The sequence below is a fragment of the Heloderma suspectum genome, chromosome 13 (genome assembly GCF_057233095.1).
Source record: "Heloderma suspectum isolate Gila_16-S chromosome 13, 16-S_ref, whole genome shotgun sequence".
NCBI classification, from domain to species: Eukaryota; Metazoa; Chordata; class Lepidosauria; order Squamata; family Helodermatidae; genus Heloderma; species Heloderma suspectum.
Window position 1 is genome coordinate 18,622,417 of NC_139470.1, and position 27,637 is coordinate 18,650,053.

The following is a 27,637-nucleotide window of genomic DNA, read 5'->3' on the forward strand; positions in this document are numbered from 1 at the left end:
CTAATCACAATTAAAAGATAAAATGCAAAACAAATATTTAAAATACAATATAATCCAAAACGATTAACTGGAACGGAATCCATAAAACACTGCCTGTGTCTGAGGGCCTTAAAGTGGATCAGGGGAGTCCTGGGCCCTCGGTGGAGACAGCCATTGACTAGGAGCTGGGAGATCCGGGTTCTAGTCCCCACTCGGCCATGGAAGCTCACTGGGTGACTTTGGGCCAGTCACAGACTCTCAGCCCAACCCACCTCACAGGGTTGTCGTTGTGAGGATAAAATGGAGAGGAGGAGGATAATGTAAGCCACCTTGGGTTCCTTGCAAGAGGAAAAAAGGCAGGGTATAAATGCAATAAATAAATAAATAAATAACCATCAAGACATAGTTAGCCCCCTCTCACACTTGGGGGCACTCGCTCAAGGGAGTTCAGGTGTCTAAAGGTCAAGGTTCAGCCAGCTGCCAGACCCAGAAATGCCTGTCTGTCAGGATGCCCCTGTTGCCTACTGAATCCTCCAATAGCCAGAATCAACACTTAGACAAAAGGGCTACTTTCCAAGGCTTTAATTCCATTCAACCTAATGAAGCTTACAGATGCTAATTCCTCAGACTCAGGGGGAATACAAAGGGACAGCCAACTAGGGGAATCTAAGAGTTAGGAGGTCAGTTCGTCTCCATTTGGGAAAAAGCACGGCAACTCTCTGAACTTAAGGAGTGGGAGGAGAAGTTCTCCCCCTCTCCCGTGGGGACTTGGGGCGCAGCTGTTGACGTCGAGCCAGTCGGGCTGAGCGCCTAAGCTCGGCTCTTGCAACCTCTCGCTTGTGCCTGCACCTCGCGTCTAAAAGCTCAAGTTGTCCCTCCCTTTCCATGCCAGGGTGACTGGAATGTGAGCGGGGAGGGGCTCCCCCTCCAGCTGCACCTCTGAAATCTGAGAGAGTTCCTATCCCACGGAACGTGTCTCCTCCTCAGAATCAGAGCTGCTTTGGGACTCTATGGGCTCAGATCCAACCCTGACATCGTCTGAGGAATAGGGTCTCCTCATGAGTAAAGATATACCTGTGAGCAAGGCTCTGCTCTCAAGTAGACCATTGGTCAGGTGTCACTGATGGCCTGCACTGCGCCCTGGATAGGGCTCTGAAGACCCAGTGTTAAAAGCCTTCAGTTCCAGGCACAGAGTCCTGGAACAACATCTATGCACCTGCTCCTTGCTTTGTATTTGTGTTTCCCTGCTAACTGAGCTCTTCCCTGGATCTCCCAGTGTTTGATTTTGGACTGCCTACTGACCTTGCTTTTGGAATTAACCCTGACTGAATCCCTGGAGTTCTGCCCCAGCAGCAGTGGAAGCAGGATAGTTAGTTTCTGAAGTATCCCAAACACATCTCTTGCCCTGCCCAGAAGGCAATACTGTTGGGGCTACTCTAAGTAGGACTAACATTGGATATAACCCAGTTTCATTACCTCAGACCATCTCTAAGATGAAATGCTGCTATTGCTAAATCATGCTTCATGCACACTTAGGATGCAATCCCTAGACACTTACCTGGGAGTAAGCCCTATTGAATTCAATGGGACTTACTTCTGAGTAGATATGTATAAGATTGCACCCTTAAGCACAGAATTCCATGCACAGGCACAAGCAAGAGAGCCACGTATGTGATTAGTTTGTAGGCATGATGATCCATTTACCATCTCCATATTTCACTGCAGTCTACTTGCAAGGTTTTTGCCATTTTTTTTTTCATTCAGCCGCTAACAGAACAGGTCTCCTGTAAGTTCCGTAGAAGAGAGAGTTGCCTGATCTCATCTGATCTTGGAAGCTAAGCAGGGTCAGCCCTGGTTAGTACTTGGATGGGAGACTGCCTGGGAATCCTGTGTGGAACAGGGGCTTGGACCTGAGGGTCTTGTAGGCCCCTTGTCACTCTATGATTCTATGCAGCTCAAGCCTTCATGGTTAGCAGCAAGTCGTCAATTCCCTTCCAACAGATGGAGGGGAGACAAAGGCTGGCAGTTTCTGTAAGCCTGGCAGAGAACTGCTTTATCTGTCTCTCAACTGCACTTTTGACCTGCTCTCCCTTGCAGTCATAATGAACCTGGATGGAGCCTCGACCGCAGAACAAATCAACATCACCAAAGGAGGACTTCGCGACAAGTACCGGGCCTTGCAGTTCCACTTTCACTGGGGGGACCTCAACAGAAATGGCTCCGAGCACACGATTGACGGGTGCCAGTACCCCATGGAGGTAAGCTGAGCTTCCAGACGTTAGATTTTTGTTAGCAACGCATTGCAGTAACGGAAAGGGCACTTAGATCGAGCAGGAGGAAGAGAGAACAGAAAATGTAGTTGGCTAGAGGTATGGTGCCTTATGCCTTGCTGAAAAAGAGACCAGGAAGGAAAAAATCCCAAAGCGCCACTGAGTATGGTCTATGGTAATTGTTTATTTGCCATGACAGTTGATAGAACAGACCAGTTCCTACGGAAATAGAAGCAAGCCTAACCAAGAGGTTAATTACTCCTGAATAAGAGACTTCATCTCGAAATGTGTAAGGCAGAGCATTTTAGAGATTTTCACAATGACGAAACAATTACCATAGACCATACTCAATGGAGCTTTGGAATTTTTTCCTTCCTGGTGTTTTTGTGCATAGCGCCTTCCCTCTCAGTTTGCCAAAAAAAAAAAAAAAAAGAGGAAATGCATCCATCCAAGATAGGGATGTTGGAGAAATCCACAACAGAACCAAATGAGTTTGGATTTTCATGGATCTGCCCCATGGATTCTGCAGCAGACCAGCTTTTCTCCTGTTGGATGGATTTTTTATTTTATTTCTTTATTGCATTTATATCCCGCCTTTTTCCTCTTGCAAGGAACCCAAGGTGGCTTACATTATCCTCCTCCTCTCTATTTTATCCTCACAACAACAACCCTGTGAGGTAAGCTGGGCTGAGAGTCTGTGATGGGCCCAAAGTCACCCAGTGAGCTTCATGGCCAAGTGGGGACTAGAACCCGGATCTCCCGGCTCCCAGTCCAACACTCCCGCCACTACACCACACTGGCTGTGGACTTGCAGACTGGTCCTCTAACTTGCCCAAATTTGGCACAAATGTCTTTGTAGAAAAATACACAAAATTAAAAAAAAATTAATCCAAAAATGTGCATTCCCCCGTAGGAAACAACAAAAGAATCCAATTCCGCCAATGCGCGGAGGACAGAATGAAAGGCACCTTGCAGTCTGCAAAACACAGATGGAATGGATTTTACACAATCTATACATCCCTACCAAAAAAAGAAGACACCAATTTGCCCTCCCCCCATGCAGTTAATTTACATGTATAAATACAAATTTAATGAGAATTATAATAATTTAAATATAAATTATATTGCATAGCAGGGGAGGCTGTGATCTGTGTTCCTGCCTGCTCAGTCTGCTCTCCAGATGCTAACTGTGGCTTGGCAGCTTCAAGGCCTCTGCTGTCCCTTCTGATGGTTCTTTATTTCTTTATTTATTATTTCTTTATTAAATTTATTAATCGCCCATCTGGCTGGTCACCTAGCCACTCTGGGCGATGTACAGCATATAATAAAACAGTTTAAAACAATAAAATTCTACAATAAAAACTTTTCTAAAATACCCTAACCCACCCCAAATGCCTGCCTGAACGACCACATTTTTAATGCACGGCGGAAGCTCATTAAAGAGGGGGCATGGCAGAGTTCCCTAGGGAGGGAGTTCCACAGAGCGGGGGCCACCACAGAAAAGGCCCTCTCCCTCGTCCCCACCAGTCTAGCTGTCCTGGCTGATGGGACAGAGAGAAGGCCATCCGAGGCTGATCTTGTTAAGTGGCCTGTCTGGTGTTGCTGGAGGCGCTCCTTAAGATATCTATTAAGATATCCTCTTTATCTCTAAACCAGACTTGGGCAGGGCAGCCTTTCAAATAGAGGCAGCCTTCAAACAGAGGACTGTCCTCTAGCAGCCCTTCAGATAGAGGTCTGACCTCTGTAACAGAGGACACATGGCCACCCTACCTGGTGATGGAGGCTGGTGGCTCTGATTTTGGTAGGGCTGTGAATCCATTTTGGGGATAGGGTTCTGCACCTTGGACAGTTCCTTTTGAGTCCTGACTGAAACCCAGAATGGATTCACCGCCCCACTGAAATCTGAGCCAGACTCCCCTGCTAGCTAGAGGCATTGCTGGGCATAGTGTGGGGACCTTTCACAGGAACATAGGAAGCTGCCTTTAGATCGTATCAGGCTATTTCTCCTTCTACCCCAGTGGTGGCTACTCTGACTGGTAGCAGCACTCCAGGGGCTCCGGCACAGTCCTTCACCTTCTACCCGATCTTTTTAATTGGCTGCATTTGCACATAATGCTAAACCATGGTTTATGTTAACCATGGTTTGTTGCATTAGCCATGAATCACCTTGCAGATGAGCAAACAAACTGGTTTCTTTCTCTCCCCCATTTTGCCAGCCCTCTTCAGAACCATTTCGTTTTCAGGCTGCTTTTGCTGGGCACTTCTGTTTCAGCAGTGCAAACTAGCCATAATAAGCCATAATTCTGGGTTCAGACATCACAACAAGTTATGGTTTCAACACACCCGACTTCATAAGCAAAGAACAAACCATGGATTCTGTTTGTGGTTTGTAACTGGTTAAGAAACCATGGTTGGTTTGTGGGGATGAGTTCAAATCCACAGTGGATTCAATAAAGTTTGGATTTCTATGAATCTGACCAGCAGCATCTGCAGCGGTCCAGCTTTTTCTGAGTTGCGTGAATTCTGCGGACTTGAGGACCATCCCCCCCCCTTTTGGGGGGACTTGCGCGAATGCACATATGTGCAAACATGCATTAGCAAAAGTGCGCATTAGCACAAGTAGAATGGAATTCTCACACATCCCTAAAAAAATCAGATTCTGTCAACAAGCAGCCAACAGAATGAAAGATGCCAGACAATCCACAAAACACAGACAGAACAGATTTAATGCTATCCATACATCCCTAGTTCAGACACGACGACAAGCCAGATTTCATCAAAGCATACCAGGGTTTAGCACCAGGGCACTGGAGTACCTTCAACAACTGCTTGAGTGTCTCCAGCCTTATGCATATATGGGAGTAAGTGTCTGCCATCTGTCCAAAGAGGAGTTCAATGGCATACAATGAATAATCCCAAATCCATTCTCTGTATTTTAAATGACAAGCTATCAATTTAGGGAGATCCTGGGATTGCCACCTTTTGATCTAGCAATGGATGGACAAGCCAACCATTCATCAAGGTAGTGAGCAAAATGAAGAAGAGATGAAAGGGCTTTTTATGACCCCAGGAAGAGCGAGTCATAGCGTTTCAATGATCTTAGTGGTTAAATAAAGAATTGGGAAACAGGTCGCTAAAATGTATGGGATATTATTGCCTTGATGCAGCAACCTACCCTTTCAGAGTAAGCATGACAACATAAAAATAGCACTGTGCATTCATGATCTGTGCACAAAACAATCTAAATGTGTGGTTTTTCTTTTAACTGTTGCTGTTATTTGTTGCCTTCATATGTGCCCCCCGATACATGTGAAGAGGGCAAGCCTGTGGTTGGATGCCTTGTTAAAATGTTCAGTGTGAGTTGCAAGACTTTAAGGTCCAGCCTCCTTCCCATGTGTTTCGCCAAGATGCAAAGGTTCTTTTTGCTCAAATATTTTGGCTGCCTAATGTGAAGAGAAAACTCTCTGGAAAAGACACACACACACAGAGCCAGTGTGGTGTAGTGGCTAGAGTGTTGGACTGGGAGCCCAGAGATCTGGGTTCTAGTCCCCACTCAGCCATGGAAGCTCACTGGGTGACTTTGGGCCAGTCACAGACTCTCAGCCCAACCCACCTCACAGGGTTGTTGTTGTGAGGATAAAAGGGAGAGGAGGAGGATCATGTAAGCCGCCTTGGGTTCCTTGCAAGAGGAAAAAAGGCGGGATATAAATGCAATAAATAAATAAATAAATAAATGACCCTGGGAAAGATTGAAGGCAAAAGGAGAAGGGGATGGCAAGCGGCTAACCTTGAAAGGCAAAAAAGTCAAGCCAAGAGGCTTGACAACCCTGAAGGGGCCTGGTTCTTAAGGCCGTTCAGGGGATTCAGGCATGGAAGGAATAGTTTGTGCCACGTCACCCTAACTCCTCGGGGTACAATCATTTTCCGGTGCATTTTCCTCCTCCCCGTGGTCTCTAAAAGCTAAGAGCTGGAGTGGGGAGTGGATGCATCATTCCTGCTATTTCTGACATTCAGGCTGTGAGTTCCATTGCTTCTGTGGCCAACTAGAGCTGTGCGCACATGGTCTCTCAAAATTCTCCACCCCATTTGTTGGAAGAGAACCTGGAGGGACAAGTTCACTGAATTTCTCCAGTGACAGGAGAAATTCTCAACCGTTTCTCACAGGTAGGGCTCACCATTGGCAAGGGTTGTAGCGCAGCGTCTTCTTTTTCTGTAAATGTCCTTGGTCTTTTTGCGCTGCCACTGGAAGTGGCAACAGCATCAACCGCGTTGGCAACATAGCCCCCATTTTGCATCCACCACAATGCAGGTGTGAGGGGGGCAATGTTGTTTCTAGCTCAAGGGAATAGATGGAGGTAGCGCTATGCCAAAATCTGTCCTCCAATTTTCCTGCATTTTTCTTCTCCATGGAAGAGGCTTCTGCTTTTCTGCTTCTTTCACAGGATGCTTTATCGCTTATTTTGAATGTATTTTGGTGGTGTTACCTAATAACTGTGAGGGGTGGCCAAGGGTGCCGGGTGCGTGTTTTTCTTCTTTCTATTACACTTCTCTCCATTGCTCTGCAGCCTCCCAGGCTGCCTGTGCTTCTTGATTTGAAAAAGCCCTGTGGGAGTAATTACCATGTGATGTCTTCCCCTGGGCTTTAATTGAAGAGTGGGAAGCAGAGGTGGCTACAGACTGCTGGAGAGATGATCGTACAATGAAACATGGGGCTCTTGTGTTCACTCTTTGGCCACCTCCTAAGTATGGTAAGCAAAAGAAACCCAAACCCAACCCATGAGAATTTCTCCAAAATGTTCTTGACCATTGAATTAATTTTTGAAAGCCATTTCTTTTATATCAAATTGAATGCGAATGGTTGAAAAAAATGTGGCAGAAATTTTTGGCACAGCACTAAGCCAAACCCATTCATAGGGATGTATGGATTTTGTTAGATCTGTTCCGACTGTGTTTTGCAGATTGTCAGGTGTCTTTCATTCTGTCATCCGCTCATTGACAGAATCTTATTTTCTTTACCAGAATTTCATTCTCCTTATGATAATTTGGTAAATGCAGATTAGCGCATTTGCACAAGTGTGCATGAATGCAAATTTGTGCACATCCTCCCCCAAAGTGAAAAATTAGCTTCCAAGTCTGCAAAATCCATGTAACTCAGAAAAAGCCAGTCTGCTGTGGAATCTGCAAGTCACATTCATAGAATCATAGAATGGTAGGGTTGGAAGGGGCCTATAAGACCATTGAGTCCAACCCCCTGCTCAATGCAGGAATCCAAATCAAAGCACCCCTGACAGATGGCTGTTCAACTTCATCTTTTGTTTTTTTTTTACTTAATTTTTATTCTACTTTCTATCTTAATAAATGAAATAAAGAATACCAACAATATAATTACCATCTTCAGTTTTCAACATTACAGTATTCTTGAGGACACAGCAACAACCAAAAAAACAAAAAAGAAAATATAAAAAGGAAAGAGAAGGAAAATGGTGAAAGAACAGGAAAACAAAGGGAACAAGAAAGGTATTAAAAAAAGTTACATAAAAGGCTTAAATTTAGACTCCCTTACACATAAACTTCAAGTATCACTCTACTTAAAAGATTATACCATTGCCAAATATTACAATTCAGTACAGCCTAGGTAATCCATCTAAATTCAGTAACATATCCTCAGATTTATAGCAAGGAAACAGGCATACAATTCTTTTCCCCTAGCCATAAAATGCTTTTCAACTAACATATAATGGTAAAGCTAAAATCAACCAACCAGAAATATTACTAATCATAGTCCCTAATAATCATAATCATAACCATAATCATAAGAAAATGAAGGAAATTATTAAGGTTAAAGGCTGTCCAACTTCATCTTGAATGCCTCCAGTGTGGGAGAGCCCACCACTTCCCTAGGTAATTGGTTCAATTGTCATATTGTTCTAAGAACATAAGAACATAAAATCATAGAATAGTAGGGTTGGAAGGAGCCTACATGACCATCGGGTCCAACCCCCTGCTCAATGCAGGAATCCAAGTCAGAGCTTCCCTGACAGATGGCTGTCCAGCCTCATCTTGAATGCCTCCAGTGTGGGAGAGCCCACCACCTCCCTAGGTCATCGGTTCCACTGCTGTATTGCTCTAACAGTCAGGAAGTTTTTCCTGCTGTTCAGCTGGAATCTGGATTCCTGCAACTTGAGCCCATTATTCCTTTTCCTGCACTCTGGGGTGATCGAGAAGAGATCCTGGCCATTGCCAAATATTACAATTCAGTACAGCCTAGGTAATCCATCTAAATTCAGTAACATATCCTCAGATTTATAGCAAGGAAACAGGCATACAATTCTTTTCCCCTAGCCATAAAATGCTTTTCAACTAACATATAATGGTAAAGCTAAAATCAACCAACCAGAAATATTACTAATCATAGTCCCTAATAATCATAATCATAACCATAATCATAAGAAAATGAAGGAAATTATTAAGGTTAAAGGCTGTCCAACTTCATCTTGAATGCCTCCAGTGTGGGAGAGCCCACCACTTCCCTAGGTAATTGGTTCAATTGTCATATTGTTCTAAGAACATAAGAACATAAAATCATAGAATAGTAGGGTTGGAAGGAGCCTACATGACCATCGGGTCCAACCCCCTGCTCAATGCAGGAATCCAAGTCAGAGCTTCCCTGACAGATGGCTGTCCAGCCTCATCTTGAATGCCTCCAGTGTGGGAGAGCCCACCACCTCCCTAGGTCATCGGTTCCACTGCTGTATTGCTCTAACAGTCAGGAAGTTTTTCCTGCTGTTCAGCTGGAATCTGGATTCCTGCAACTTGAGCCCATTATTCCTTTTCCTGCACTCTGGGGTGATCGAGAAGAGATCCTGGCCTTCCTCTTTTGACAACCTTTAACAGCTGGCCCTCAGCACCACTTCAGGATCGGGCTGCTGAGAGGTTCAGAATTGGGAGGGTCCCAGGGAATCATATACTATCTCCTTGATCCCTCCCATTCTGGACTTGGTCCCATGACTTCATTCATTCTACATTCTTGTAGACTGGAGAACAACCAACCTCAACAGTTAGCAGGCAGGCAGCCCAACACAGGTCGCTCCCATCTCCGCTCTCAGCTGGCCTTGACATCTTGCCAAAGGCCTTATCTACCAGCCTTAAACCTGGGAACTAGCATAGTTACTCCCACCATCAGCTCAACAAACAGGCACAACGGCACTCTAGACATGGGCAAGAGAACTGGTGCACCACTAACTCCTTGGAATACAGTGGTCTTCTGCATTTCCACTACAGGTGGGTGGGGTTTGAATGGTATTGTGCTGGACCATCAATAGGTGGGTGGGGTTTGAATGGTATTGCACTGGACATCTTGGGACCGATTGTGTGCTTTCCGTACATGCCCAGTAAGCCCCTTGGGCCTGTCCCTGTTGATGCAATTGCAACGGGCAGCTGAATATCACAAAGGGCCCTGTCTGGATCAAAGGCTCAGAAACATTCCTTTTATTTCCAATGTTCAGCCTATGAGTGTTGTTGCTTACGTAGCCAAAACAGCACCACCCATGCACATGAGGAAGGTATGAGCAGATCAGGGGAAATTCTAAATTTGCAGAATGTTTTTTTTAAAAAAATATTTAGGGGGAAGGGGGACAACTAAACCCAATGAGGGCTGAGCCCGCTCGGCGGCCCCAGAATGTGAGCTGACTATTTGGGATGGGAAATGAAAAGCCAGATGGGAGGGGAAATGGATTGGAGTATCATGGAGGTGGGTCTGGCTGGCGGGCTGGCTGGAAGGGTGAAGAGGAGCACTCCCAGTGGAGGCTGGTGGCTCTGATTTCAGTGGGGCTGGGAATCCGCTCAGGATTTCAGTCAGAACCAGTCAGAACTCTAAAGCAGCTACCCAAGGTGCTGAACCCTTGCCCCCCCATGGGTTCAGCATCTTGGATAGCTCCTTTAGTGTTCTGGCTCGGTCTGCCTGAAGCCCAGAGCAGAGTCACAGCCCCACTGAAATCAGAGCCACCGGCCCCCACTGAGCACCCCACACTGAAACCTTTTGTTTGAGGCGCCACTCGTAACACTTTCCTTCTTTTCCTGCAGATGCACCTTGTTCACATGAACACCAAATACAAAACCACCAATGAAGCCAAAGGGCACCCAAATGGACTTGCTGTCTTGAGCTTCTTGTTTAAGGTATGGCAAGAGATGGAGTATTAAGGGCTCAGTGTGTTAGAGTTGCTTCTTTTGCCCAGGGTGGGAGCCTCTTGGTGGGTAGAAGTGGGATTCTCTCTGAGTGAGAGCTGGGGGTGGGCAGATAGGGAGGAAGTGTTCATAGAACTTGAGCCGAGAGATGGAGTGAGCCATAGCTAGTGGGGTGGGCAGATAGGGAAGAAGTTGGGTGGGCAGATAGGGAAGAAGTGGGGTGGGCAGGTAGGGAAGAAGTGGGGTGGGCAGGTAGGGAGGAAGCGGGGTGGGCAGGTAGGAAGGAAGTGTTTGTAGAACTTGAGCCGAGAGATGGAGTGAGTCATAGCTAGTGGGGTGGGCAGATAGGGAGGGAGTGGGGTGGGCAGGTAGGGAGGAAGTGTTTGTAGAACTCGAGCCGAAAGATGGAGTAAGCCATAGCTAGTGGCCTTGAATGGCTGAGAAAGATGTGTTTGGCCATTCTCCACGTTGCTTGGTCGGTTGGCAAGCCTGACGTCACGTATGTGGCTAGTGGCTGGTTGTAACCACAGGGGATCATTTGTGATTTGTGCTCATCATGGTTGGCTGAGTGAATGGGAAGCGTGTGGGGTTTTGCATCTCTGAGTGTCAGATTGAGTCTTGTCAGTGAGTGCTGTGAGTGGGTGTGAAGGTTTGAGGCCTGCAGAGGCAATGGGAAAAATGGTCAGGCTTAGAGGCCTGGAGTTTTCTGTTGGGAGGGGGTAACCCTGAGAGGAGTAGCTTCATTTCTCCGGTTAAGTGTCAGTTTAATTTCTGCACAAGAGTTTCATTTCTTCCCGGTTGAGACAGTACTTTCGGTTTTGCTGGGAGGAGGGTATATAAGGGGGGGGGGGTAGAGCGAGAGCGAGAGAGAGCCAGTAAGGATCCCAAAAGACCAGGCTGCAGCCAGAGCAACAGCTGAGGAGAGTCAGCCAGTTCCTGGAGTGAGAGCAGAGTCTGGCAAGCGAGCAGGAAGAAGTAGCCTAGAAAAATCTAAGGACAGCTAGGGTAAAGGAACTTGTGTTTTGTAACTTGTGTTTTCTTTTAAGGCCTTTTGTATCACTCAGCTCTGTTGTGTAAATACCTGTAGTTGTAATTTGTTTGCTTTTAATCCACTAGTAAACTGTTGTGGTTAAATCCTGTGTCTAGAGCGTCTGTCACCCCATGTCTACAGCCTAAACCCCATGTTACTGGGAAGGGGAAGCTGAAAAAAGGAAGGTGGGACTCTTAAGGAGGCAGGAGATCTTTACGGAGTTGCTCAAGGGGTCCAGGTCATAAGTGGAACCTTGACAGCAGGTGTGAATTTTTTGGTGTGGTAAAGATAAGCTTGGATAATTTTGAACTTGTGGAACCATGGAAGTGGTGCCTCTAGTCCAGTGATTTGGGGCAGAGACACAGAGTAGATTTTAACTCTTCTTTTTGTGACGCAGGTATCTGATACCGATAACACCAATTACAACACGATTGTAGCAGGTCTGAAAAACATCTCTCATGCAGGTGTGCATCAAGTCCGAGGCGAGCACTTGAAACACTTTGATTTGGTGAATCCATCACTTCTTGCCATGATTAGGATGATTTATTCTCCCCTTTTGTTCCCTCACCGTTCCAGTCTGATCGCTGGAGATTTTCTCAGTCTCTTCCTATAGGATGGAATAAAGCTATCACAAAGCTGTAACATAAGAGGAGGGACAAAATGGGGTTCTGTCCTGGCAGACTCTTCTGGGCTGTTCAGAGTTAATGACATAGTCCAGGTTCCAGGTTGTTCACTCTGGAGGGAGCGGAGCAGACAAAAGTAGCTGCAGGTGAACTCAGGGGCTGGCTGATGGCAGTAACAGCCAGTTCTTGATAGTGGCAGGGCTTGTTCCTAGGTTGTGGGGACCTCAGTTAGGGATGGCGCAGATGCCCTATTCTGTTTGGGAATCTGGCGGAACTGCCCCTGCCCGCAACCCCAAGCCCTGCTTGCCAAGTGCCTGCCCCTGCTCGCCCCTGCTCACACTAGGCGAATGGCCTACACTCACCCCAGTGGCCTCCTCAAGCTTCACAGTCGCCATTTTTTGAGAAATAACGTGGCCATTGCAAAGATGAGCATATTTGCGTATGGGCAGAAATGTGCATTTCGCAAACGCGCATCGTCGCGTATGCGAAATGCACATTTTGGGAATGCGCATATTTGTGTATGTGCGAAAATGTGCATTCACAACACATGCATTTTTGCACACATGCAAATATGCGCATTTTACGATTGACATTTTATTTTTCAAAAAATTGTGATCACGGAGCTTGACAACGCCACTGGGGTGAGTGTGGTCTTCTTGCCGAGTGTGGGAGGGGCTTGAGTGCAGTCCGGGGACCGGTGAGCAGGGGCAGGGGCTGGATGGGTGCCCGGAGAACCCGGATGGGGATGGGTTTGCACATCCTTACCCTCAGTATTGGGCCCCTTCCTATGCCAATGGTCAGCCTGGTGGACTTACCCCATGGCAGTGGTGCTCCTCCAATCAGCAGCTCTGGTTGGTGCCAGGTGGCCACCAGTTTATCTCCCACAGTGCCTTAGATCAGTGCTGCATCAAGGGCATTGTGGGGAAATTGCAAACTGGTGGCTGTTTGGCACTGATCACTGGGGAAAAAATTAAAAGTGGGATCCAGGGCAGGTGTCCCTGGTGGATCTTGCGGGGTTGCTGGGTCCCAGAAGCTCGATCAGGCCTGTGTAGAAGAGGGGAAGGGTTTTGAGAACTCCCAGCTTGGTTATGAATGTGAATGAAATGCATATTATATCTTGGCTGGTAGTCTGTACCGATTGGTTCCTGCCTGCAGAAAGCGACACACACAAGCATTCTATATCCTCTCTGTTCTCTGGTCTAATACTGCCACTATCTGATCCGTAGCAGATCTATGAGAAGCCCAGTTGGGCTGGCTAAACCCATTTGTAGTATTATGGCATGCAGCCGTAGCGGTGCTGGTTATTAGGTGCATTGCTGACAGCTAGTCTCTTCGTAGTTGCCTCCTTCCCATCTTGCATAAAACATGGAATGGAGCTCTTCCCTTTCCATCGGCCATTTCTGTTTCTTTGCCTAGACGACTATGTCGAGTTGGCATCCACATTTTCTCTGAGCAACCTTCTCCCCAACATGGCCTCACTCTCCAAATATTACCGCTACAAGGGTTCTCTCACCACCCCAAGCTGTGAAGAAGTGGTCACGTGGACTGTGTTTGAAGAAGAGATCCCAATCAGCAAGCAGCAGGTAAGACAGAAACGAAAGATTCCATGCCAGTGTACTGACACTTTGACAGACCCCCCCCCCCCGAAATTTCCTACCCTCAATTAAAATCACCCACATTTAGGGATGAATGAGAAATTCACTTTTGATCAGGATTTACCCAGTTTGCACCTTCCAGACCAAACACAGACTCGGATGCAACTTACGATTGAAGTTTCCCGAAGTTGCAATGTGACTTGTGGACCAAATTTTTTAATAGTGTTTTACTGTGTGCTTTTTGGTTTTAATTTTTGTGACCTGCCCAGAGAGCTTTGGCTATTGGGCGGTAAAGAAATGAAATAAATACATACATACATAAATAAATCATTGCATTCGACAGCTAGTTGAAAAATGCACATGAATAAATGCGTATGTTTGGAAAATGCGTATAAAAATGCTTTAATCAATGGGAGGAGAATGCGCACCTTTCAAAGATGCACACAATCGATGCACACAGTTGGAAAAATGTGCATGAAAATACACATGGATTTTCGTGTGAAAGGGAAAAAAAGCCAAGCTCTCAATCTGATATGGACTTGAGTCAGAACGAACTTCGAGATGGAACTTGGAGAACTTCAGTGAGCTGGGTTTTTGCTGATTCGTGTGTTCCTATCCACATTTCAGTGTTGTTGATTTTCGTCTTCGCTCCAGTACGGAGGGTGGCAAGGTTGGGCATGTGCCAGGGCCTTGGGAACAGCGGAGGCCCCACTGCCAGAGCGGGTGTCAGGTTTTGTGGGGTCCTTGGCAGTCCCTTGGTGGGTTCCTCAAGAATTGCAGCCTGGGTGGAAGTGGTGGAGAAGCTGGCGAAGCTCCCCCAGGCACTGGTAGCTCAGCAATGGAGCCAGCAAAGTCCCCCATGGAAGGCAGCTCCACTCCATAGCTGGTGGAGCCAGTGAAACCCTTACCAGATGGCCATGGTCCCTTCACCACCACCATCAGTTTCACTCCCCCAGCAATCCTGATACAGATCACTGTTTCAGGACTGTTTGGAAAGGAGGTCAAGAGAAGGCTCTCCATTGCCCCACCCAGCTATCCTCATAGATGGAGGGAAGGAAAGAGTGATCTCTATCCAGATCTTTGGGATGTTCCTGTGCATGTGTGTTTATCTGTGTCAGTGAAGGCTGAAGGTTCCAGTTTCAGTGGGGCTGTGATTCCATTCTGGGTTTCAGTCAGAACCCACCAGAACTCTGAAGGAGCTACCCAAGCTGCTGAACCTTATTCTGGGGTTCAGTCAGAATCAGCCAGAGCTCTGAAGGAGCTACCCAAGCTGCTGAACCTTATTCTGGGTTTCAGTCAGAACCTGCCAGAACTCGCTATCCAAGCTGCTGAACCTTATTCTGGGTTTCAGTCAGAACCAGCCAGAGCTCTGAAGGAGCTACCCAAGCTGCTGAACCTTATTCTGGGTTTCAGTCAGAACCTGCCAGAGCTCTGAAGGAGCTACCCAAGCTGCTGAACCTTATTCTGGGTTTCAGTCAGAACCAGCCAGAGCTCTGAAGGAGCTACCCAAGCTGCTGAACCTTATTCTGGGTTTCAGTCAGAACCTGCCAGAACTCTGAAGGAGCTATCCAAGCTGCTGAACCTTATTCTGGGTTTCAGTCAGAACCCATCAGAACTCTGAAGGAGCTACCCAAGCTGCTGAACCTTATTCTGGGTTTCAGTCAGAACCCGCCAGAACTCTGAAGGTGCTATCCAAGCTTCTGAACTTTATTATGGGTTTCAGTCAGAACCAGCCAGAGCTCTGAAGGACCTACCCAAGGTGTTGAACCCTAGCCCCAAATAGGTTCAGCAGCTTGGATAGCTCCTTCAGAGTTCTGGCTGGTTCTGACTGAAACCCAGAATGGATTCCCAGCCCTATTGAAATCAGAGCCACCAGCCTTCACTGATCTGTGTGCATGTGTACATGAGGTGTCAGGTCCCTCGGTTCTCTCCATTGGCAATCGCACACTCCGAGGCACCAGGCTTCAGGCTCACGACTTTATTCGTAAGCTACCAGGTTCCTTACAAATGCAAATCTTTGGAGACTCTCAGGCTACAAAGGAAAACAGCTACTCCACATAATTGCAAATATCAACAGAGGAGCCAAGTGGGAATCAGAGACATTGCCAGCAGTTTGAACAAGAACTTGCCGGCCAGAATATAACTTAGGGGGAAATGCCCCTCCCTTACAGTTGTGCCCCCCTACATAAGCTATCATGCAGAGCCAACCGGGTGGAACGTCTGAGCTCCGCCTCTAACTTTTCCTGCTTCGCTCTGCACCGGACTTGAGCATCCCTCAGGTCACACCCCACGCTCTCCTCCTCCTCCGAGACGTGGGTTCTCATGGGGGAGGAAAGGGAGGGGGCTTCAAGTCAAGCCATCTGCAAGCCAAGTTCCTGAGAAGAGCGCCTATCCATATCTGAGCTCACTAGGGAGGAAACCTCCCCCAGTTCTGGCTGTTCCCATTCTGAATCTGAGCTGCTAACTATCTCCACACGCTCAGAATAATTCCTGACATGAGGCCGCTGCCCCTTGAGCAGTGACGTAGCGCTAAATTCTGAAGTATAAGTGCTTGTTGTGACAGGCCCCATTGCTATGCTCCCAAGGAGAGCCCCAGCATTCAAGCCGCTGGGTTGATTTATTACATTTATGTCCTACCTTTTTTCCCCCTTAAGGAACCCAAGGCAGTGTACATAATAATCCTCCTCTCCATTTCATCCCCACAACAACAACCCTGTGAGGTAGGTTGGGCTGAGAGTCTGTGACTGGCCCAAAGTCACCCAGTGAGCTTCCATGGCTGAGCGGGGTCTAGAACCCAGATCTCCTGGCTCCCGGTCCAACACTGTAGCCACTACACCATGCTGGCTCTCACTGGCTCTCTGGTTTGTTGATCCATATCAACAAACCCATTCTCACAGTTTTCATCTCCACCAGGAGCAGGTCTTCTGCAGAGCTAATGGGTCTTAAAAGCCACCACTAAAAACTTTGCATTACGAACAGGGATAGCTCAGAATTATATATTGCTGCAGAGAAAATTCATCCCCCCCACAATGCACAACGCGTACTGTGAGGAAAGCCGCAGGAAATAAAAGAAAGAAGCTGTGCTACCACCACTGTTAATGGTGAGACCTGCTTATGAGAAACGGTTGGCCAATTTCTCCTCTCCCTGGTTAGTATTTGGTAAAATCATCCACAAAAGCAGGGGAGAATTTCAGGAGGCCATTTCCGCTGAGCTCGATGAAAGCTTGATATTGCAAAGATCATACGCCTGACCAAAAACAAGGCAAGTTCCCCGGAAGTTTGGCCCCTGTAATGCTGTCCGATGGAAATCACTTTGGATGGCTTTAAAAGGGGGTTAGACAAATTTCTGGAGGAGAAGGCTATCAATGGCTACTAGTCCTGGTGGCTATGTGCTACCTCTAGTATCAGAGGCAATATGCCACTGTACACCAGTTGCTGGGGAACATGGGTGGGAGGGTGCTGTTGCACTCAAGTCCTACTTGTGGGTTTCCTGTGGGCAGCTGGCTGGTCACTGTGTGAACAGAATGCTGGACTAGATGGACCCTTGGTCTGATCCAGCATGGCTCTTCTTATGTTCTTATGTCTGCATGCAGCAACTAATGACTGTCAAAGTATTCTCTTTTTCCTTTATTCAGCTGAATGCGTTTGTGAGCACTATTTACTTCAAAAATGTGGGAATTACATCAATGAAAATGACCAACAATTTCCGTCCTCCACAACCTCTTAATGGCCGCAAAGTCTACGCATCCAGAGATGCCACCATCAGCTGTGGCTTTCCACTTACTTCCAATCTACTTTTTCCTCTGCTTTGGGCATTTTTGGCTGGCCAGTTCTCTGGCCTCTCCTAGCTGTCTACTAGTAGTTCATGGTGGCTTCACATCCATGCTTCTTCACTGTGATCTTTTTCCACCCACTGAGTTGAATGACGCATGAGTTGAAAACAAACCGGCAGGGAGGGATGAATCCAACACCAGACGGTTATATTTTGTTGATTTTGGAAAAGTAGCTTTCATTCTGCTAAGACATACATGTGCTCAACGCATGAGTAGTTTCTGCTGACATCAGAGGCATCTGCCACACAATTGATGCATCAAGTTGCGCACTGTTGGGATTAGAATTGTTCAAACTTCCACCTTTGCCAATTGCCGTGACAGATGAGAACATGGCGCACAATGTACCTTTTCATCAGAATGTGACAAAAAGGCTTAAATGATGTAAATTGAAGTTATGATAAATAAACCCAGAGTTCTTAATTTTTCCACGATGGAGTCCAAGTTCAATTATTCCTGATCTGAAGTATTAAACGTCTAACCACAGTGGTAATGGTAATGGTAGGAATTTGTTGTACTGCTGAATTGCTGAATGAATTGCTGAGAGTGATTTAAATTCCACTGTCTATGTCAGGCTGTTCCCTCCAGTGGCAAACATCAGTCCATCAGGGAGGCCAGTATATCCTAAGACCAGAGAGGAGGCAGAAACACCAAAGAAAGCCCCTGAGACCAGGCCAGCTCCAGGTGTTTGAGGTTCCATGGGCAAGACACCCTCAATAGGCCCCCTCCCTTAGTAAGTCTACCTTCTTGGCTGAATATGAGCCAACAATGTGATGTGGCTGCAAAAAAGGCAAATGCTATTTTGGGCTGCATTAATAGAAGCATCGCTTCCAAATCCCAGGAAGTACTAGTTCCCCTCTACTCAGCCCTGGTTAAGCCTCATCTGGAGTACTGTGTCCACTTCTGGGCACCGCACTTTAAGAAGGATGCAGACAAGCTGGAGAGGGTTCAGAGGAGGGCAACAGAGATGATCAGGGGACTGGAAACAAAGCCCTATGAGGAGACACTGAAAGAACTGGGCATGTTTAGCCTTGAGAAGAGAAGACTGAGGGGAGATATGATAGCGCTGTTCAAGTACTTGAAAGGCTGTCACAGAGAGGAAGGCCAGGATCTCTTCTTGATCATCCCAGAGTGCTGGACATGGAATCATGGGCTCAAGTTACAGGAAGCCAGATTCCGGCTGAACATCAGGAAAAACTTCCTGACTGTTAGAGCAATACGACAATGGAACCCATGACCTAGGGAGGTGGTGGGCTCTCCCACACTGGAGGCGTTCAAGACGAGGCTGGACAGCCATCTGTCAGGGTTGCTCTGACTTGGATTCCTGCACTGAGCAGGGGGTTGGACTCGATGGCCTTGTAGGCCCCGTCCAACCCTACTGTTCTATGATTCTGTGATTCTCACTGCCATTGTCACCAGCCACTCTTGCTCCTCATCCAGCTTCTCATCACTGCTACCACTTGCTTGCTTGATGGGCAGAGAGCCAGGGAGCAAGTAGGCAATGGTATCTACTGCTCCTCCTTCTCACAGCCACCATTGTCTGTGCCAGAGCGAGACGAGAGGGAAGTGAACAGGCAGGTTGCACTGGTGGGGAGGAGGAGGAGGAGGAAGGTCAAGGGGCTCTTGTTAGCAGGGCCTGCTGGGGTGTGGGCCCTTGGTAGGTGCCTGACCATGTAGCCTGTTGACGCTGGTCCTGCTATCAAGGACTGCTGCTTCAAGCCTCTCACCACATGGCTGATGGGCTTACTCTCTCTGCTGTGTTCATCTGCCATATCTTGTCCTGCAGTGTTGAAGAATAGCCTGCTAAGGGGCTCATAGCTCCATGCTTGTCACTCTTGAGGAAAGCCCCCGATCCACAGCCAGCTACTCCTGGGGTCTCCAGCTTGGCATCCATCAGTACTGGTTCTAGGTTTTGGGGGGCTCTTGGGGAAGACACCCAGAATGGGCCCCTCCCTCGGTGAGTCTCCCTTCCCACTGCCATTGTCACCAGCTGGCCTTCTTCCTCTTCCTCATCATTGCGGCCACTCGCTTGCTTGACAAGCGGAGGGCCAGGGAGTGCTGCTGCTGCTTTGCCTCCTCACCGTCACCTTTGTCTGGGCCAGAGCGAGAGGCAGGTGAACAAGGAGGCTATAACAGCAGGGAGGAGGAGCTCATTCAAGGGGCTACTGCCAGTGGGCCCCAACTTGGGTGTGCCTGGTTATGGCTACCCTTGATGCAGGCCGTGCCCTGAGTCCACACCCCAGGACAGTATCCCACCAAGGAACCTGAAGAATTAGAGCACCTGATGGGGCTGATGTGCCCCAAGGGCAGTCAGCTGCATTGCAGCTGCATGTCAGAGTCCTACTTAGAAAGAGGAAACTCGGCCATAAGTATTTATTTATTTATTTATTTCATTTCTATACCGCCCAATAGCCGAAGCTCTCTGGGCGGTTCACAGAAATTAAAACCAAACAACACACAATAAAACAATTTAAAATATATAGAACATTAAAACCACAAGTATAGTGTGCAATACACTAGTGCATTGGCAAGGTTGGCGAATATAGACGCTCAGTGTCAGCCTGGAACCCTCCGATGCAATAGCTCCCAGAGACCTTCTCCTACTCTAGCTACCTTCTGGACAGCTCCTTTCCATCTCACCACTAGACTCTCTTACTGCTGGACAGTTCCCCTGGCTTACTCAGGAGGCCAGAACGGCCACAAAAAAGAGTGAGAAAAAGTTTGGGCTGCACCAGAAACTCTTCCTCAAACTAAGAAGCAAAGCGGACGAAGAAAAACTGGGGGAAGTGGCGGTGGTGGTGGGGTGTTGGGGGAGGGAAAAGGATGTCACTGAACAAGCCGCAAAAGCCAGAGCCTGCCGTTTCAAAGAGTGCCTGATGTTATGCTGTGATTTAAGGGAGACTTGAAATAGGAGCTGTCAAACAGGGACATCTTGCATGTTAACCTTGCAGTTGCTTAGCAATAATAGCAAGATATGTGCGTGCTATGAGTCCGTGAGCAAGGATGATGATGGATTCCCAGCTGGGGTGTCCTTGGATCATATACCTCTGTACAGAACACCCTGAGGCCACTGGCTCTGATTTTGGAGGGGCTGTGCATCCACTGTGGGTTTCAGTCAGAACCAGCCAGAACTCTAAAGGAGCTATCCAAGGTGGGGAACCTATTTTGGGGATAGGGTTCAGCACTTTGGACAGATCCTTTAGAGTTCTGGCTGGTTCTGATTGAAACCCAGAATGGATTCACAGTCTCACCAGCCTCTACTGCCTGGGGTCGTCCCCCCCCCCCCCGGCTCAGACGTGCACACTCTCTCTCACACACACACTGGGGGGCATCTTGTGCTTCTGCCTTGGTTCCATCAAGCCAAGCAATGATAAATTAATGGGCCTTTAGAGGGAACTAAGGGGCCGCGGTGGCTTAGTGGTTAAGACGCTGAACTGCAGACCGGAAGGTCAGCAGGACAGCAGTTCGAGACCCGAGTGCTGCATGACGGAGTGAGCTCCCATCTTCAGTCCCAGCTCCTGCCAACCTAGCAGTTCGAAAGCAAGAAATTGCAAGTAGATAAATAGGTACCACTTCGGTGGGAAAGGTAACAGCGTTCCGTGCACCTCGGTGTTCAGTCATGCCGGCCACATGACCACGGAAGCGTCTTCAGACAGCGCTGGCTCTTCCGCTTAGAAATGGAGATGAGCACCACACCCTAGAGTCGGACACGACTGGTTGGGGACACCTTTACCTTTTTTTAGAGGGGACTAATTATAGGCTGAGAGGGGCTGAAATGCAATATGGGCATAGCTGTGAAAAATGGGGCTGCTGTACTCGCTTGTGTCTCTCGCTCCCCTGCCCCCTGCCAATCCACAGCTTGCTCCAGGGAACAGGTATTCTTTTTCTTCACGTTCAGACGGGAGCAGGCAAAACGCCCGGGTCTTCCTTCAGATCGGTTTTCAGCATGTTGATGTGGGCTTTGACAGAAACACTGACGTCCCCATGGGAGAAGGGATGTGTGTAACCATTTTCTTTGAAATTAAAGGATAAATCTGAAAAGGTTTTCCTGATAGAGCTCAGTCTAGTGCAGGGCTGCAAAAATGTGCAGCCTGTGGGCCACATGCGGCCTGGCAAACCGTTGCTGGAGGCCCAACACATCCCCTGGCAATTGCCACCACAGTGACAAGGCCTGCTATCCTTTATCTGGCATCTCTGATGAGAGAACAGAGAGAAGAAAGGGATTCTCTTGCTGAGCCTAGCTCTAGCAAGGGAATAACCAGGCTTCTGTGAGTCTTTGTGGGCACACCCATCCTGTGCTATTGTTGGTAGGGAAGTCTGCCGTTTGAAAATCCGGCCCTTTTTGGGCCCGACGGATTCCTGTTGCCCACCTGTCTCTGTGTGCATTCATGAGCCAGGCCGTGGTTTTTCCCCCCAAATCCAGGAACTTTTAACGTTTTTGTTTCCTTCTCGTCAATAGAAAGTTGCAGTCAGCTCACAGGGAAGCGAGCCGAAGTCCAGGGGGGCTGAGCTTCTGAAAGCTTGGCGAACTCCACACCCCCAGACAGATTCCTTCAACATCCCTAATTATTGCTAAGTAACTGCAAAGTTAATATGCAAGATGTCCCTGTTTGACAGCTCCTATTTCAAGTCTCCCTTAATTCGCAGCATAACATCAGGCACTCTTTGAAACGGCAGGCTCTGGCTTTTGCGTCTTGTTCGGTAACATCCTTTTATCTCCCCCCACCCCCTCCTCCACTTCCCCCAGTTTTTATTTGCTTGCTTTGCTTCTTGGTTTGAGGAAGAAGTTTGATGCAGCCCAAACGTTTTCTCATTCGTGTTTGTCCGTGTGCTGCCCCCACCCGATGAGGCCCTCAGGGCCAAAAAGGTTGTGCACCCTTGATCTACAGTTTTCAAAGACACTTGAATATGGGCTGTAACTAGGCTAAGGATTTGTTCCTCATTGGAGGGGCGGTGAGCCACATGATTTCAGAATTTCCACTTAGCAAAAGCAAATCAACGTGGAAGGCCGGCGGGCAGGGCAGGACAGGAAAATAGGAAGCTGCCTTATACAGAGACCCCACTCTGGGTGTCAGCCAGAACCAGTCAGAACTCTAAAGCAGCTATGCAAAGTGCTGAACCCTACCCCCCAAATGGTTTCAGCACCTTGGATAGTTCCTTTAGAGTTCTGACTGGTTCTGACTGAAACTCAGAGTGGATTCACAGCCCCACTGAAATCCGAGCCACCAGCCTCCGCTGGTTAGACTACAATTCCTATAATCCCTGACCATTGGCCATGCTGGTTGGGGCTTATGGGAGCTGTAGTCAAAAACATCTGAAGCTGGTTACCTACCCTTGGTCTACACTGACTGATAGCAGCTTTCTAGGGTTTCAGATGGATGTTTTCCCCCAGCCCTACCTGGAGATGTCAGGGATGGAACCTGGAAAAGCCTCTGCATGCAAATCACATTCTCTGCCCCTTGTCTACAGCCCTTTCTTTCACAGCCTGGAATGCAGATGGAACAAGATCAGACCCAACACTTTCCCCAGACAAAAATAAGGATGTGTCATTCTCTCTTGAGGAAGCATCAGAGACAATAATCCTAGGTTAGCCTTTTCTCTGATGTGCTAGTTTTCTATATGCAGGGATTTCTTGTGTGCAGATGAACATCCATCATGAGAGACCCCACCTGTGTGGTACAGCCCAACATTGCTGGATTTCCCTTCTTGAATCTGTAGACAAATAAGATCTTGAAATGTGTAATGGAGTTGTTGTTTTTAAATAATCACAATACAGCTGTGTATATAACAATTTAATTTCCTATGCCTCCTGTCCAAATTGCAACCTCGGAAGTTCACATTATTTGCTTTTCTTGGGCTGCTCCTCTCTTTAGCACTCTGTTCCTTTGAATTTAAATTTCAAAGGTCCATTGAGCAGGAAAATCCCATTCAGAAAAGCAAAACAATAGGCTCTTCTCCCCTGCCCCCTCTCATTTGCCAGGAAACAGAAAATCCAAGGCAATTCAGCTCTTCTACAAATAGCAAACCTGTTAAGGAGACACTGCAGTTTCCCCTTTCATTCTCCCTAATTACAGGCTTAAATTTAGCACCAAGAAAATTTGGATAAAATTAGCTCTGGGAAAGGCCAACCAGTTCTTAATACATATAATAAGAAATCAGAACACCTACACAGGGCTAGAAAATTAGACTTTCACTGAGTGGTTGTTGTTTAGTTTTTTAAGATCATAAGCCCATTAGCCCCAGCTCCAATTACAACAGTAAACTCTTTAAGGAGTGGAAGAGATTGGACCAGGGAGTATAGTAGGTATTTCTACTCTCTCTCTCTCTGCCTCTTATCTTGCTAATCTCCTGCTATTTTTCTTTATTTCTTTTTAATTAGAAGTTTATTGTAAAACAAAACTAAAAGGAGGAAAAGAGAAAAAATGTAGATACGTAGATATGAATATATCAATTCCAATGCATGCATATGAAATGTGTGTGTGTATATATATGAAAAAAACAGCTTTCTAAGAAGTATACACAAACGTCAACAAAAGGAGACCAAATATCCATATAAGTATCCATCCTCAAGTGGCATCTATATTCCACCCATTTAAATGTTGAAAGCATTGTAAGGATTTCAATCCATTGAGTTATAATACATTCCACTGTTGTAATAGGGATCTTCTAGCTGTCAAAAAGGTGTGGACAATTCATTTGTGCTGGACTATGCATTAACCTCCAGGTAGATAATTTAAGAGGACATGCACATCAGTAAATATTAAAGAGTGTTCCAATACAAAGTTTATCTATATAATAACCTCCTCCCCCAAAGAGGCAACTACTGGGCACTGCAAACACACATGGTTAAAAGAAGCCAGTACTCAATACATCTTGAGTGCTGTGTCCAGTTCTGGGCACCACACTTTAAGAAGGATGCAGGCAAACTGGAAAAGATTCAGAGGAGGGCAATGAAGATCAGGGGATTGGAAACAAAGCTCTACAAGGAGAGATGGAAAGAACTGGGCATGTTTAGCCTTGAGAAGAGAAGACTGAAGGGAGATATGATAGCGCTCTTCAAGTACTTGAGGGGTTGTCACAGAGAGGAAGGCCAGCATCTCTTCTCGATCATCCCAGAATGCAGGATACGGAATAATGGGCTCAAGTGACAGGAAGTCAGATTCCGGCTGAATATCAGGAAAAAATTCCTGACTGTTGGAGCAATACAACAACGGAACCAACTACCTGGGGAGGTAGTGGGCTCTCCCACACTGGAGGCATTGAAGTTGAGGCTGGCCAGCCATCTGTCAGGGATGCTTTGACTTGGATTCCTGCATTGAGCAGGGGGTTGTACTCGATGGCCTTGTAGGCCCCTTCCAACCCTACTATTCTATGATTCTATGATTCTAAGCATTAGCTGTGTTACACCTCCAGCTATTTCTGATGTTCAGGCTGTGAGTGCTATTGTATACATAGCCTTGAGGTTTGCAGAAGGACAAAAATACCTTTAGAAATGAAATCTAAGAGGGGATCCCTCCCAAAACAGCCTAATGAAGACTGAGTGTGATTAGTGGCCATGGAATGGCGACTGACCATTGGGTGAAAAAAACAGAAAACTAGACAGGGTGGTGTTGGGATAGAATGGAATGGAATAGCTGGAGTCCTGAACAGGAGAACTATAAGCTGGACCCTTTTGTTGCAGGTCGTACTAGATGTAGTAACTGAGCACTGAGAAGCCACATAGGCCAGGCCAGTGAAGCGTTAGACCTGGAAGACCCATGCATGAGCACACCTGGCCATCAGGGCTGTGATGAATGTAAAACAGAATTTCATCATTAAGTCCTCTTGACTATAAATACGAAAGAAAGTAGGGAGAAGAGTTCAGCTTAGAAACATCTTTGTCAAAACTAGGACACAATTTGCATGGATGCAACAAAGCAGTTGCTAGATGGCAGCTCAAAAGAAAATGTCATTACACTTATGCATATGCGTTATCATACTCCTCAAAAATTAAAAAAGAGGTCTGCTGCTGCTGCTGGCACTGCAAGGAACAAAAAGCATGCATGTAAGAACTTAACTGCCTTGAGTGCCTTGCAAGAGGAAAAAAGGCGGGATATAAATGCAATAATAAAAAATAAATAAACTTTCTGGAGTTGTATTGTAAGAAATGCAGAAGCAATTACAGAGCAAATGTGGGAAACCTATGGCCCTTGGCTACTCACTGTGTGGCCTGTGGAGAACCAGGGAGCCTACCCACTGTTCCCCACAAACCTACCCACTGGTTCCCCACAGCCCATCAGCTGGGCTGTGGGGGACAGATCACTGTTCATCAGAATTGCTGGGGAGGGGGAGGTTAAAGCCTTCCCTCCAGCAATCTTTATCAGGATAGCTGTTCTGCACTGCTAATCTCGCCTACACTGGGATCGCTTGTGTGTGTGTGTGTGTGTGTGTGTGTGTGTGTGGTGGGTGGGAGGTGAAAGCCTCTCCATGCTCAGTAATCCTGATCAGGATCTCAGGGGGTGGTAGGGAAGAGGCTTTTATCCTACCCCCCTCCATCCTTGCAGGCACAGTCGCGGTTCCCCTGCTGCTATTCTGGAAGAATCATTTATGCCTTGGAGGCTGTCAGCGCCAATGTCAGTGGGGTGGTGAATCTGCTCTGGGTTTCCGTCAGAACCAGTGCTTTGCACCTTGGATGGCTCCTTTAGCGTTCTAACTGGTTCGGACTGAAACCTGGAGCTGATCCACTGCCTCACCGACATGGGAGCCACCAGCCTCCGTTGCATTTATGTATTTATTTACTTGCTAAATTTGTATACCACGGAACTGGCGCATGTTCTCTGGGCAGTTTACGATCATGAAAGCAGCCTCAGAGGACCTCGTAGCAGTCAAAGTGGGGGCATTCTGGTGGGAGGGGAGAGGAGAGGCCAGGAGACAAAAAACCCTACAGGGTCTCCAGCCTCAGTGGCACACTGAGTGCATTTCTGCTAGATGGGCTCAAAGGCCCATCTAGAGGAAAAGGGACACAAAAGGACAACCGAGAGGTGAAAATTGCCTCCATCACTCCTCCCACCCTTTTAGTAGCAGCCTGGCAGGGCACTGGATACTTGGAAGCTTCCAAGATTGGAGGGTTCTGTCCAGTGGGCCCAATAGGATTGTGCCCTTAGGACCCAGCAGTAAAAATTAATGATCAGAGAAACAGATGAAAGATGAAATGCCTGTTGGAAGAGGGAGGTCTTAACTGGCATCTAAATATATACAGCGAGGCTGGATGTGCCCAATCTCGTCTGATCTAGAATCATAGAATCATAGAATAGTAGGGTTGGAAGGGCCCTACAAGGCCATCGAGTCCAACCCCCTGCTCAATGCAGGAATCCAAGTCAGAGCATCCCTGACAAATGGCTGTCCAGCCTCGTATTGAAGGCCTCCAGTGTGGGAGAGCCCACCACCTCCCCAGGTAATTGGTTCCATTGTCGTATTGCTCTTACAGTCAGGAAGTTTTTCCTGATGTTCAGCCGGAATCTGGCTTCCTGTCACTTGAGCCCATTATTCTGTGTCCTGCACTCCAGGATGATCAAGAAGAGATCCTGGCCTTCTTCTCTGTGACAACCTTTCAAGTACTTGAAGAGTGCTATCATATCTCCCCTCAGTCTTCTCTTCTCAAGGCTAAACATGCTCAGTTCTTTCAGTCTCTCTTCATAGGGCTTTGTTTCCAGTCCCCTGATCATCTTTGTTGCCCTCCTCTGAACCCTCTCCAGTTTGTCTGATTCCTTCTTAAAGTGTGGTGCCCAGAACTGGACACAGTACTCCAGCTGAGACCTAACCAGTGCTGAGTAGAGGGGAACTAGTACTTCCCAGGATTTGGAAGCTTGTTGTTGTTCTGTCGTTCAGTTGTGTCCGACTCTTCATGACCCCATGGACCATAGCACGCCAGGCCTTCCTATCCTGCGCTCTCTCCCGGAGCATGCTCAAGTTCATATTCGTTGCATCGGTGATGCTATCTAGCCATCTCATCCTCTGCCATCCCCTTCTCCTTTTGCCTTCAGTCTTTCCCAGCATCAGGGTCTTTTCCAGAGAGTTTTCTCTTCACACTAGGTGGCCAAAATATTTGAGCTTCAGCTTCAGTCTCTGTCCTTCCAATGAGCAGTCA

At 47.3% G+C, this 27,637-nt stretch overlaps 1 protein-coding gene across 1 annotated transcript in view; it reads left to right on the forward strand.

Annotated features, from left to right (window-relative positions):
* The window catches only part of LOC146336125 (carbonic anhydrase 15-like), a 66,873-nt gene extending 48,931 nt beyond the window's left edge, over positions 1-17,942 (forward strand). Inside the window, exons 11-15 of the mRNA XM_084819263.1 lie at positions 2,077-2,237; positions 10,332-10,424; positions 11,861-11,927; positions 13,503-13,669; positions 17,317-17,942. Of these exons, the coding sequence (XP_084675389.1) occupies positions 2,077-2,237; positions 10,332-10,424; positions 11,861-11,927; positions 13,503-13,669; positions 17,317-17,529 (701 nt within the window). The 3' untranslated portion in view covers positions 17,530-17,942. The remainder of the gene's footprint in view (positions 1-2,076; positions 2,238-10,331; positions 10,425-11,860; positions 11,928-13,502; positions 13,670-17,316) is intronic.
* The last annotated feature ends 9,695 nt before the right edge of the window (positions 17,943-27,637 follow it).